Source organism: Saimiri boliviensis, chromosome Y, assembly GCF_048565385.1.
Source record: "Saimiri boliviensis isolate mSaiBol1 chromosome Y, mSaiBol1.pri, whole genome shotgun sequence".
NCBI lineage: Eukaryota > Metazoa > Chordata > Mammalia > Primates > Cebidae > Saimiri > Saimiri boliviensis.
In genome coordinates this window covers 18,657,023-18,669,435 of record NC_133471.1, presented here as the reverse complement: position 1 = coordinate 18,669,435, position 12,413 = coordinate 18,657,023, and the positions used below count along the sequence as shown (strand labels likewise).

The 12,413-nt window shown below is 35.1% G+C and overlaps 1 protein-coding gene across 3 annotated transcripts in view; it reads left to right on the top strand.

The window, feature by feature from the left end:
• LOC141582934 (eukaryotic translation initiation factor 1A, Y-chromosomal) overlaps nucleotides 1-8,654 on the top strand; it is a 40,744-nt gene extending 32,090 nt beyond the window's left edge. For all 3 annotated transcript variants that reach the window (XM_074392386.1, XM_074392387.1, XM_074392388.1), the window contains 3 exons: nucleotides 2,888-2,969; nucleotides 4,588-4,679; nucleotides 7,288-8,654. In XM_074392386.1, the coding sequence (XP_074248487.1) occupies nucleotides 2,888-2,969; nucleotides 4,588-4,679; nucleotides 7,288-7,293 (180 nt within the window). In that variant the 3' untranslated portion in view covers nucleotides 7,294-8,654. The remainder of the gene's footprint in view (nucleotides 1-2,887; nucleotides 2,970-4,587; nucleotides 4,680-7,287) is intronic.
• The last annotated feature ends 3,759 nt before the right edge of the window (nucleotides 8,655-12,413 follow it).

Sequence of the window (12,413 nt, the reverse complement as noted above, 5' to 3'; positions counted from 1 at the left end):
CTAGGCATTTCAGACATGAAATAGTATTGGAGCAGGCTGAATTTTAGTGCTTTGAAGTCAAATTAAAAGATATGTAGTTGTTTTTCATGGAACGCAATTGTTTGTTTTTGTTTTTAAATATGTTTTTAATATTTTTTTAATGATAATGATAGTATATAGGTAGTAATTTTTTATTAGTGTCCTGATTTGCCAAAGCAAAATTTAATAATCTAGGAGACTCATGCACCTAATATTATTTTAATATTTTGAAACTTAAAATTGGGAAACCACAAGTCTAGATGATGCCGTTGAGTAAATCAGTTCTCCTTTAAAAGTTTTATAGTTTGGTAGTATAAAGTTAAGCATGCACACAAGTAGTTACAGTACAAACTATTGTATATGCTTTAATTTTAAGATGAGCAGTATAGAACAAAGACAGTAGTAGGCATTTATCTCTAAGCTTGAAACTATTTACATGTCATAGGTCTGTAAAATCATTTGATTACTGTCCATGGAACTTATTACCATTGCTTAACCACATTAAAAAATACTGCTATGTCTGGAATTTTATTCTCTTGGTACTAGTTGGAGTTTCCTTCTAGTTGCTTGTTAGTGTTAAAGTCTTCTGTTGATCTTTTGTCTGATTGGTCTTTTCATCATTCTAGATGGCATATTGAAATTACTTTTCATCTTGAGAATTTCTACTTTTACATGATTTCTCTGTATTGACTTTGTTTTTTGAAATACCATTTTTAGAATTTTCTTAATATTTTTAGACATGATTTATTTTAAGTTTTTAAACATATTATGTCTTATATAAACTAAGTCCAACTTCTGGGATTCCTCTGGAATAATACTTTTTTTCCTGTGTTTGGGCTACTTTTTTACATGTCTTAATTTATTTCTTGAAAACTGAACATTTTAACTAGCTGTTCTGGAACTCAGATTCCTACTTCTCAGGGCTGTTGTTACTACTGCTTGTTTGGTGACTTTTCAGAACTAATTCTTTGGCCATTGAGTAGTTCGTGGTTTAGTAGACATTTCATGTTGCATTAAGATTTCATTAAAACCACTAAGGAATTAAGCATTTAAAGAGAAATCTTGAACATGTAGAGTAATACTTTGAACATTCAACCAGTGTCAGTCAACTGACACCTTTTCCTTATTCTTCATCTCATGCTGTGCAGGATATTAACTTCAGTCAGGGGTAAGATTAGGGCTTTCATATGTGTGTCTTTATCATGTACATTACCCTGAACTTATATTTGGCCTTTTAGATTTGCGAAGTATTTTGGACTTTACACATTTCCTATGCATATCTCATTACAGAGCTTTTTCTTCTGTTTTTGGTTAGTTTCTTTTTTGTCCGAACTGTTATCACCACTTTAAGCATTTTAAAAAGTTGCCACAGATTATTTTTTCTACAAAAGCCCTGGGAGGTAAACAATCACAATGTATAAGCTCTGAATCAGTTAAGTGAAAGAAAAGCTCTTAAAATGGTGGTTTCCAGGAACTGCCAGTCTATTTTCTATAGAATAGCATTAACAGGGAACTTCAAATTTGTTCTGTGTTTTTCAGTAGCTGGGAGGCTGTTGGTGTTTATGAAACTAAGATGAGAAATAGGAATGGGGAAACTTAAAAAGCCACACTGCTTTTTCTTAGTGAGATTCACTTGTTTTTCTTGAATAAACACTCCTTAGTGTTTATTCCACTCATTTGGTTAATTTTCAGATTACTATCTATGGCCTTTCCCATTTTTGTTAGTATTCTCATTTCTTTTATGAAGAAACAAATCTAAGTAAGTCCTTGTTCTGCCATTTCTACAATCACTGCATGGAGGCATTTATTTTGATAGACTTAATTACACATTGACTGTGTGTGTGTGTGTGTGTGTGTTTGTGTGTGTGTGTGTGTATGTATGTACATGTATGTGTGTATATTAAATATATATTGCACATTGACTTTATATGTGTGTATATGTAATTGTACTTTGCTTTTAAAACGTTATTTTTATGTCTATTATGTTATTCGAGTCACCGGTCTTAACAAAATCTTGTTTGCACATAATGGTTTGAAAAGTTTTGGTTTTACTGCCATTGTGACAGATCACTTTAGTTTAGATCTTATTTAAATTGCAAATTGTAAGCAATCTAAATTCCACCTCATCCCAAGTTGGATAAAATACTTTTAAATGGGGAAGGGTGAACTTCTCAGGAGAGTGTTTTTCAATGGTTACATTGCAATTTTTTTTTTTTCTTTCTTTTGAGATGGAGTTTCACTCTTGTTACCCAGGATGGAGTGCAATGGTGCGATCTCGGCTCACCGCAACCTCTGCCTCCTGGGTTCAGGCAATTCTCCTGCCTCAGCTCCTGAGTAGCTGGGATTACAGGCACGCGCCACCATGCTCAGCTAATTTTTTGTATTTAGTAGAGACGGGGTTTCACCATGTTGACCAGGATGGTCTCGATCTCTTGACCTCGTGATCCACCCGCCTCGGCCTCCTAAAGTGCTGGGATTACAGGCTTAAGCCACCGCGCCTGGCCTGCAATTTTTTTTTATTTTTATTTTTTTATTAGTCTTTCGGTTTTTTTTCCAAGAGACTTCTAATTAAAAGGTAATAGTATATAAAAGACTGGGCTTACCTTTTGTGCCTTTATTAAAATGAAATCTGTATGTATCTTTCCATATCTATTAATTATTGTTTACTAAGGAACACAAACCACTTCCTAGTTATTCAGACTCAAGAATTTTTTCTAAAGGGTATTGGGGTAGGCAAAGAAAAGCAGGACCATTTGTAACAAACATTATGTGGGCTTTTGTTAGATGTCTTAAGTTTGAAAGTAAATTGTGAAACAACTGGTGATACTTTGGTATAAGCAGTTTTGAACATTATTTGTTTATTTCTAAGGATAACAAAGCTGATGTAATTTTAAAGTACAATGCAGATGAAGCTAGAAGTCTGAAGGCATATGGCGAGCTTCCAGAACATGGTAATATCAAAATGATTATATCTGCTTGTTATTTCATATTAATGTTTGTGGAATTTAGGTGAAGGAATTTTTGTAGAATTCTGTTTTACATACTGTTTTAGTGTATACTTTAAAAATTTGTTATAAGTAGTCTTGCCTATACTTTAGTATACTTCTAATAATTTGGTAAAGATATTAGTAAGTAGAAATCTCAAATAACGACATTGTGAACTTAAAAGTAAAAACCTCTCATAAAGAGATTTTGAATTATGAAATTTCCTTTGATGATGAGTTTTGAATTCATAAGCTCTGGATTTGTATATAATCACTCAAAGGAGTACATTTTGTTTAGTGTTTTTCTAAAAAATTCTCAAAAGATTGGCAGTTTTCATTTAAGTAAAGGCAACAATTATAATACTAATGTTTGATTCTTATAGAAAAAAGTATTCAGTTAATCTTACCAAAGTTGTAACTATGGGATTATTTTTAAGAAACAATTGGCCGGGTGCGGTGACTCAAGCCTGTAATCCCAGCACTTTGGGAGGCCAAGGCAGGTGGATCACAAGGTCAAATGATCGAGACCATCCTGGTCAACAAGGTGAAACCCCATCTCTACTAAAAATAAAAAATTTGCTGGGCATGGTCGTGCGTGCCTGTAATCCCAGCTACTCAGGAGGCTGAGACAGGAGAATTGCCTGAACCCAGGAGGCGGAGTTTGTGGTGAGCCGAGATCGCGCCATTGCACTCCAGCCTGGGTAACAACAGCGAAACTCCGTCTCAAAAAAAAAAAAAAAAAAAGAAACAATTGTGTTTTCTTTTTCTTAAAAGTAGACATCATGCATGCTTACTGTGGAAAACTTGGCAAGATTAAAATAAGTCCCTCATAGCACCATCAAAGAGAATATGCACTGTTTTAAATCCTACATATTTTACTAGGCAGCTGTTTTCATTATTTATCACATTGCAACTTATCATGAAAATAAGATTTTTGTATAAACATGAACATCCTGATGAAATTATTGGCATTTCAGGAAGTGCTGAGATAATTGGGAATTGAGCTAGCACCTCCTTTTTTCACTTTTATTGCTTAGGGATAACCATGATTATGATTTAACCAAGAATTTTTCACTGATTTGAAAAATCTGTTTAATAAGATAACTTTATATATGTTGAGGATAAGTTGTTAACCTGTGCTCAAATTGTTTTTGAAGGCTACATGGAAATGTTTAGCTATTTAGTTAGTATAATTAGTCTGCCTGCCATATTTAAAATACCTTTTGTTTGTGTGCTAAGTGAACATTGTAAATATCTTTTTAAAACAAAAGAAAAAATACAGCACACATGTGTCACCCAGGATGGATTGCAGTGGCACAATCTCGGCTCACTGGAACCTTCACCTCCTAAGTTTATGCTGTTCTCCTGGCTTAGACTCCCAAGTAGCTGGGATTCCACTTGTGCACCATCACACCAGGCAGTTTTTTTTTTCTTTAATTTTATTGGTAGAGATGGGATTTCATCATGTTGGCCAAGCTGATCTCAAACTCCTGACCTCAGGTTATCCACCCACCTCGGCCTCCCCGAGTGCTGAGATTACAGGCAAAATCTCGATTATATAATTAGTATGTTATTTTATCTTCAGCTAAAATCAATGAAACAGACACATTTGGTCCTGGAGATGATGATGAAATCCAGTTTGATGATATTGGAGATGATGATGAAGACATTGACGATGTAAGTAGATAAACCTAATAGATGTTTTATCTGTGCATTATCTGTAAACTTTACAATCCTTTGGAATATTCTTTTCTTCAAAAATTAATTTTAACTTTGGCAGTAGGCAGTCATAATCAAAGTTAAGTAAGAGTTTCTAAAGAGATAGTTCTGAGAACATGTCCTCTCAAGAGAAATGCTTACTTAGTCTGTTAAAAGAATCTTGTTTGAACCAGTTTGATGCAGCACTGAAATTTACAATATACTTGAAAGGCTTGTTAAAATGTCGGGCCTTTTGCCACGGTATGTGATAGAATTACATTGTTGAGCATCAGTTTGTATTAGCCAGGTACTCTTGGGGTTTGGTTTGTACCTATTTTGTGGAAATGATTGTTCTTCCTAGTAACCAAGCAGCAGAATTCACAAAGCAATAAATGCCTTATCTTACTTTTTAAGTTAATTATATTCAAATAAAATTCACCTTGATTTTCTTCCCTTTTTCCATGAGGTGAGTGTGTGTGTGTGTGTACTAAATATGGAATTGGTTGGTGTAGCTTAACTTCATTTGGGTGTAGGCTTTTTTGATCAATATCTCTTTTATAAAAATGTGATTCAAAAACTACCTGTATATACCAAACCCAAAATTATGATTGACTGGATATTAATAAGCAGTCATTCTTAACGTAATCTGCGCAATTACTAGAGCTTTCAAAATTACAAAGGCCAGCGGGGCACAGTGGCTCACACCTGTAATCCCAACACTTTGGAAGGCTGAAGCAGGTGAAGCACAAGGTCAGGATTTTGAAACCAGCCTGACCAACATGATAAAACTCCATCTCTACTAAAAATACAAACATTAGCCAGGCATGGTGGCGCACACCTATAATTCCAGCTATTTAGGAAGCTGAGGCAGGAGAATGGCTTGAACCCGGGAAGCAGAGATCTTGCCACTGTACGCTAGCCTGGGCAACAGAGTGAGACTCTGTCTCAAAAAAAAAAAAAAAAATTACAAAGGCCAGTCTTTGGAAACATCAGGGATCTCTACAGCTTTTGTTTTACTGCAACGTTCATTAAAATTCTTTTCCAGCTGTTCAGAGGAATAGAAGGATTTTTAAGTTCTTCTGTAAACATTCATATACTCACCAACAGGATTCTAGAATTTACAGCTTTTCTTCATCTATCACACCCATCTTCTCTTCTTCTGATAGTACAGCTTACATTTTGGCACATTTCCAAACTATTTAGATTACTTACACTTTGAATTAAAGAAAATAAACTGAGGACATAATTCTGTTGTACATATATGCATTTATACATTTTTTAAAACATAAAGTACTCTAAAATTTTTAATTTTTTTTTTCTTTAGGAAATGGTTCTGAGTCATAAATCTACCTTAATGTAATACAAATTTTAAGGCACACCCAAAAGGAGAAAATGAAAAAGCTTGAAAAACCTGTTGTTCTTGTGAACCAGGAAATCTTAGACGGGTGTCAGATTAATTTAGAAAGTTAATTTTTGCCAAGATTGAGGATGCACCCATGACAGTCTCAGGAAGTTGCTAGGACATGCACCCAAGGTGGTCAGGGCACAGCTTGGTTTTGTACATCTTAGGGAGACATGAGACATCAGTCAATATATGTGAGAAGCACATTGCTTCAGATTGGAAAGGGGAGGTGTCTTTGTTAGCCTTTGTAAAGTAGGCACACAGATATACTTCTAACTCAATGAGCTGAAGGACCACTTTGAACAGAATGGGAGGCAGGTTTGCCCTAAGCAATTTCCACCTTGAGTTTTTCTTAGTAATTTTCGGGGCCCAAGATATTTTCCTTTCATATTCTAATTTCTTTATGTACCTCCTTTTGGGGACCCTGAGTTAGAGGTCTTTTGGGAATTAAACAGAAAAGGTATTTACTTCATGTTGCAATAACCGGAAGCATAAACATTGTGTTGTAGATTAAGGGCAAATGTGAACATTTCCACAGCCAATGGGCTTGAAGGCCTCTGGAAAATTAAAAGAACCTATCTAGACTGCATACAGGACCACAAAGCTACATACACAGATATTAGAGTAAGGAACTAGGCATGTTAAGATTTTTCTAAGGAAGTGGGACAGGAAAACTATTTAGATCGATTCCACTGTTTCCTTTGGAACTAGACACAGTATTGTGATAAGGGAAGGAATATAAAGACAATGGCTGTTAAAGGAAAGTTAGTTTATTTATAAGAGTTTGTTTTGCTTATTGCTAGAGAGCACTGTAGAAGATTTATAGGTGTTTTAGTTTTACTTCTTTGACTAAATGAACTGTTTGATTAGGACCATATTCATCCCATTCTTAAAAGAATCACATTCTATTTCGTGTGTGTCCACCCTCACAATATAAGGTGTATAATCACTACCACAAAAGGCAATAAAGAGATGCAAAACTTCAAAGATGTTTTGATATATAGTAACATTCTGAAAGACCATGAAGATTTACTGATAACACAAGGAAATGAGAAAAATCATTTTCTCACTGGTACAGAATACCCATTTCAAAAGGATTTACTTCCCAGATTGCTACCAGGAGTCTTTATATGCAGTAGAACATTGCAATTAGATATATGGATCTGATGTTCTCTTCAATTACAGATCTAAATTGAACTGAGTGATTTAACACTTGAAGTTTTCTGAGGATTGTTCTACAGTTGGGATTTTGACTATCACCAGTTAAGAAGAGAAATTCGTTTCATTTATCGTTCGTTAAAGCAACTTAACTGTTTTCATTGTTTTAAAGTATTTATTTCTGTAAAAGCTGATGACACTGAATTATCTTAAATGCTAATACTTTATTGTTTTGATGTAATGGAACTAAGAGCGAAAAGATCATAATATTTGCTGTAAAAACAAATAAATACCTTTTCTACTGTGATAACTTCAAGTAATTGGATATTTTGAATACATTTCTGCTTTGTGGTCATCATAAGTTATAAGTCCTACTTTCAGTTAATCTATTTACTCTATAGTCTTTTTGTATGTTTCAGCTACTTAGATGTTCTCCCAAAGTTCCTGGTACAGTTTAAAGAAGACAAGTCTATATTTGGAATCAGAAAAAAAAAAAAATGGACATGTTTTTTATATTTATCTAGCCACATGTATTTTTATACTAACATTTATGCCTTATCAATTCTTCTGTCATGTGTGCCTCCTGTTATTAAGGGGAAAAAGAAGCATTTCCAACGTGTAGATTTTAAAGGGTAGCAACTTTGAGTAGCAGTTTAGAATGTGTAGCAGTTGCAGAAATTGAACCCTAGGTGGCAACCAATTATCTTACCATTGGAAATACTGCTATGCCATTTTGTTTTCAAAAGTAATTCATTGCAACCCACAGTCTTTGTCTTCATTGAACAAGTAAATTACAATGTATGAATGAAAAATAATTTTATAGTACATTCTATAAACAGCTTTTTTCACATTGTTCCTAAACTGCCAGAGGAAGAGACAGCCATACTGTATGGGAAGATAGTTTCAGGCTGGGTGTGTGGTGGCTCACACCTGTAATCCTAGTACTGTGGGAGGCCAAGGTGGGCAGATCACCTAAGTTCAGGCATTCAACACCAGCCTGACCAACGTGGTGAAACGCTATCTTTACTCAAAATACAAGAATTAATGGGTCATGCCAGTATCCCAGCTACTCAGGAGGCTAAGGCAGCAGAATTGCTTGAACCTGGACGGTGGAGGTTGCAGTGAACTGAGATCTTGCCACTGAACTCCAACCTAGGTGACAGAGCAGGACTTCCTCTCAAAATCTGAATGGAAAAGCTACAATAATCCATGTAATAAAAAAGAGTAATGTTGTGTGTATTTTGGCATAACTTTGTGATGTTAGTGTATTTCATTGTGAGTACTGATTTTTTTTTTAATACATGCTAGTAAGATTTTATATTACAGTTTTCCCTTTTAAAGTTTTGTTCTTAAAGTTATAAAGTGAAAATAAAGGCTGGACTAGTTAGAATTCACTGGGTACTGTCTTACATAACTTTAATAGTGTTGTGAAATATATTTTTTCTCTTGATAATTTATAAGTAATGAAAATATAAAGGGAAAATGAAATCACATGATTTCAGTAATACAAGTAAATATGAAAGAGTAAAACTTCATTGGTCAGCCAAGATGGCTTGTACCTGTAATCCCAGCACTTTGGGAGGCCAAGGCGGGCTGATCACGAGATCAAGAGATTGAGACCATCTTGGACAACATAATGAAACCCCATCTCTACTAAAATACAAAAATTAGCTGGGCATGGTGGTCCACACCTGTAGTCCAAGATACCCAGGAGGCTGAGGCAGGAGAATTGCTTGAACCCAGGAGGTGGAGGTTGTATTTAGCCAAGATCACACCACTGCACTCCAGCCTGGTGACAGAGCAAGACTGTCTTAAAAAAAAAAAAAAAAAGAAATTGTCATTTTAGTTCTTTCATGTGAAAACTCTGGAGTCAAAAATCTAAGGCCAGAATGTTGGTACGTTATTAAATCTAAGATTAAGAAATGAAAGTTTACAGAGTTTTGGTTTATGATTCTTATTCTGTGGCATTCCTAAACATTTATCTAGGTGAAATGTGTCTGAAGACTATTTTTTAATATTTTTGAAGAGTTGACTTAACTTGTTCACAGATTATCAAACCTTCTCTACATTTTTAACCTAATGTTCATAAAAGTATATGGCATAATTTATAGTACTTAACCCACGTTGCACATTTTGTTAAAAATGTTGGAACTCTGCATAAGTTACACAGTTAATAGGAGTAAAACCAGTCAAACACTTTCTTTTTCTTACAAGATTCCTCTAACAACTGTGTTTGGTCTAAAAATTAAGAAGTATAACTTGTTCCAATATGTTTGTAACACATTTTGTTTGTTAGTTCAGTATAGTGTGTTATACAGGAAAATTTAGAGTTACCAAATATTAGACTGAAGTTGTAGGCTGTAGTTATATGCAGCACAGCTTGAGGAAATTAATTTTGATATATTTACTAGGAATTTTAAATAGTTTCATTGATTTATGCTTCCAATAAAGGATGAAATTGGCAAGAAGGTAATGATGTTGTTTTAGGAGAATATAGTGATATAAATCATGCACACAAGAAATAAAATTATGTGAAAGACAAAAATGCATTTATATTGATATCAGTGGACGTTTATTGCCAAGAAAGTACATAATGAATCTGGTATGGTTGCAATTTTTATGTGATGTTTATTTTGTTTGCAGTTAAGAGTATTAACAAAAGTAGCTAAATGATAAGCATTCATGTAAAAAAGACATGCTAACATTTTTTTGCCTGTTAACATTTTAATATTGAGCCTAAAAAGTTTGTTGTTCTTCAGGAGCTTGTGAATTATGCGTGATGTCTTACACTCCTTTTTCCCCTGTCAGTACTTGTAGTGCCTCCACTCCTTTTTCTCCCATGTGTTAGTACTCATAGTCGTTAATACATTTGCTTATAAAACCTGTGCTTGGTAGTTTACTCAAGCATGTAAATACTAATTAGGTGTATGCTGTCATCATTCACACATAAGTAAACACATGTTGAATAAAATATCTGGCTAGATTTATTGGTAACATTTTTATTTGTATTTTATATAGTTTTAAGCATATTTGACCCTGATGTGGTGGCTCATACCTGTAATTGCAGCACTTTGGCAGGCAGAGGCGGAGGGCCACTTGACTCCAGAAGTTGACTTCAGGAGTTTGAGACCAGCCTGGCCAACTTAGTGAAACCTCAGTAACTCGAGAGGCTGAGTCAGAATTACTTGAACCTGAGAGGTGGAGGTTGCAAAGAGCCAAGATTACCACCACTGCACTCCGGCCTGGGTGACTAAACTTTGTCTCAAAAAAAAATTTTTTTTAATTAAATTTAACATTGTTTGGCTTGACATACAAAATAGTAAAATGGAGGCTTTTTAATAAGCATATATGACAAAAATTGGATGAATTTTACCCTGCTTAAAACAGGATAAGCTTAATTTATACTGTTTTGGGTGATAGATTTGGCTGTGTGCAAACAGAAATCTCATCTTGAATCTGGAAGGACCAGGAGGTAATTAAATCATGGGGTCAGATCCTGCTGCATTTGTAAAGGGAAGTACCCATACTTCTCTTATCTGCCCCATCTATGTTTTGATTCTCCTCTTCATTTGCCTTCTGCCAAGACTGTAAGGCCTCCCCAGCCTTGTGAAACTGAGCACATTAAACCTCTTTTTCAAACGTACATTTTGGCCAGGCATGGTGGCACATACCTGTAATCCCAGCACCTGTGCGGGGCTGAGAACAGGCAGGTTACTTGACATGATGAGTTTGAGACCGATTTGGACAACATGGTGAGACTCTGTTTCTACTGAAATACAAAAGATAGGTGTGGTGCTGGTGCATGTTAGTAATTCCAGCTATTCAGGAGTCTCAGGCATGGGAGCCCAGTAGGTGAAATTGTAGTGAGCCAATATTGCATCGCTGTAGTCTAGCCTGTAGGGCAGCAGAATAAGATCCTGTCTCAAAAAGAAAAAAAAAATTATCCATTTTATTCTTCTTTTTTCTTTATATTCCAAACAGGAATAAATCTAAATTACGTTCTATTACAAATTTGACGGGACTGGAGACTATCAGGTGTGGAATAAACAGATTTGGAAAGTTTATTGGATTTTATATGTTCCTCTTAATCCTCACTACACACACAATGCAAGCTAATGCAATAAGGAAGTATAGGGCACATGTGCTGGAGTCAAACTGCCTGTATCCAAATTCCAGCTCTACCCTCTGGCCCGATGGCCATGTGTAAGCGGTCTCAATAATCTGTAAACTGGTATTGATAATGCAGACTGGCCTTGTTTTGCATGGTAGTACAAGACCACAAAAAGCACAAATTAGTACGTGATTACCAAGATAACCACAAGGTGAAACTGAAGACAGCGCTAGAAAATGAGAAAAATTACAGCTGCTCTGCAATTGTTAAAATTTCTTGTTAAAAAACATGATAAATTATCACAATTTATAGAGAAACGAAAAAGTATTTTATGTAGTACATTAACAAAATATTAAAAGCATTTAGTAAATGTTTTGTTTCATAAAATTTTACTAATAATAGGTCAAACAGTGCTTGCATTCTGCCATGCAACTCCCAAAAGTGAATTATCTTCTGTAACTTGGCAAAATGTCATTCAATGTTTCATCAGTTCACTTTTAATGTCATGAAATCAAAATTTCTTCATGAATTTTTTTCCTGTTGTCATATTCTCTGTAATATTTCGACTTTTTTTTAGGCACAGCCATTTTTCTCATTTATTTCAATTAAATTTACTAAGTTTGTTTGGCTGCATGTGTAGCTGGGATGTTGGGAATATAATATCTATAAGGCCGGTCACCTCACCAGGAGTCAAACGGACACATCCATCACTCTCCACACCTGATAACTTCCTCATCACCCAAGCTCCTTATCTGGCCTCGCCCTATGGCTTCCCGACACCCGCCTCTGCATACCATACCCAAACCCAAGCTCAGCACTAAACTATGCATCTAACCTCCAGCCTGCTGGCCTGCTGTTAAAAATCCCTGCAGAAAAATTATTTTTAATCTTCTTTAAATTTTTATTTTATTGCATTTTAGGTTTGGGGGTACATGTGGAGAACATGCAAGATTGTTGCATAGGTACACACATGGCAGTGTGCTTTGCCTCCTTCTCCACCACCTATATCTGGCATTTCTCCCCTTGCTGTCTCTCCCCAACT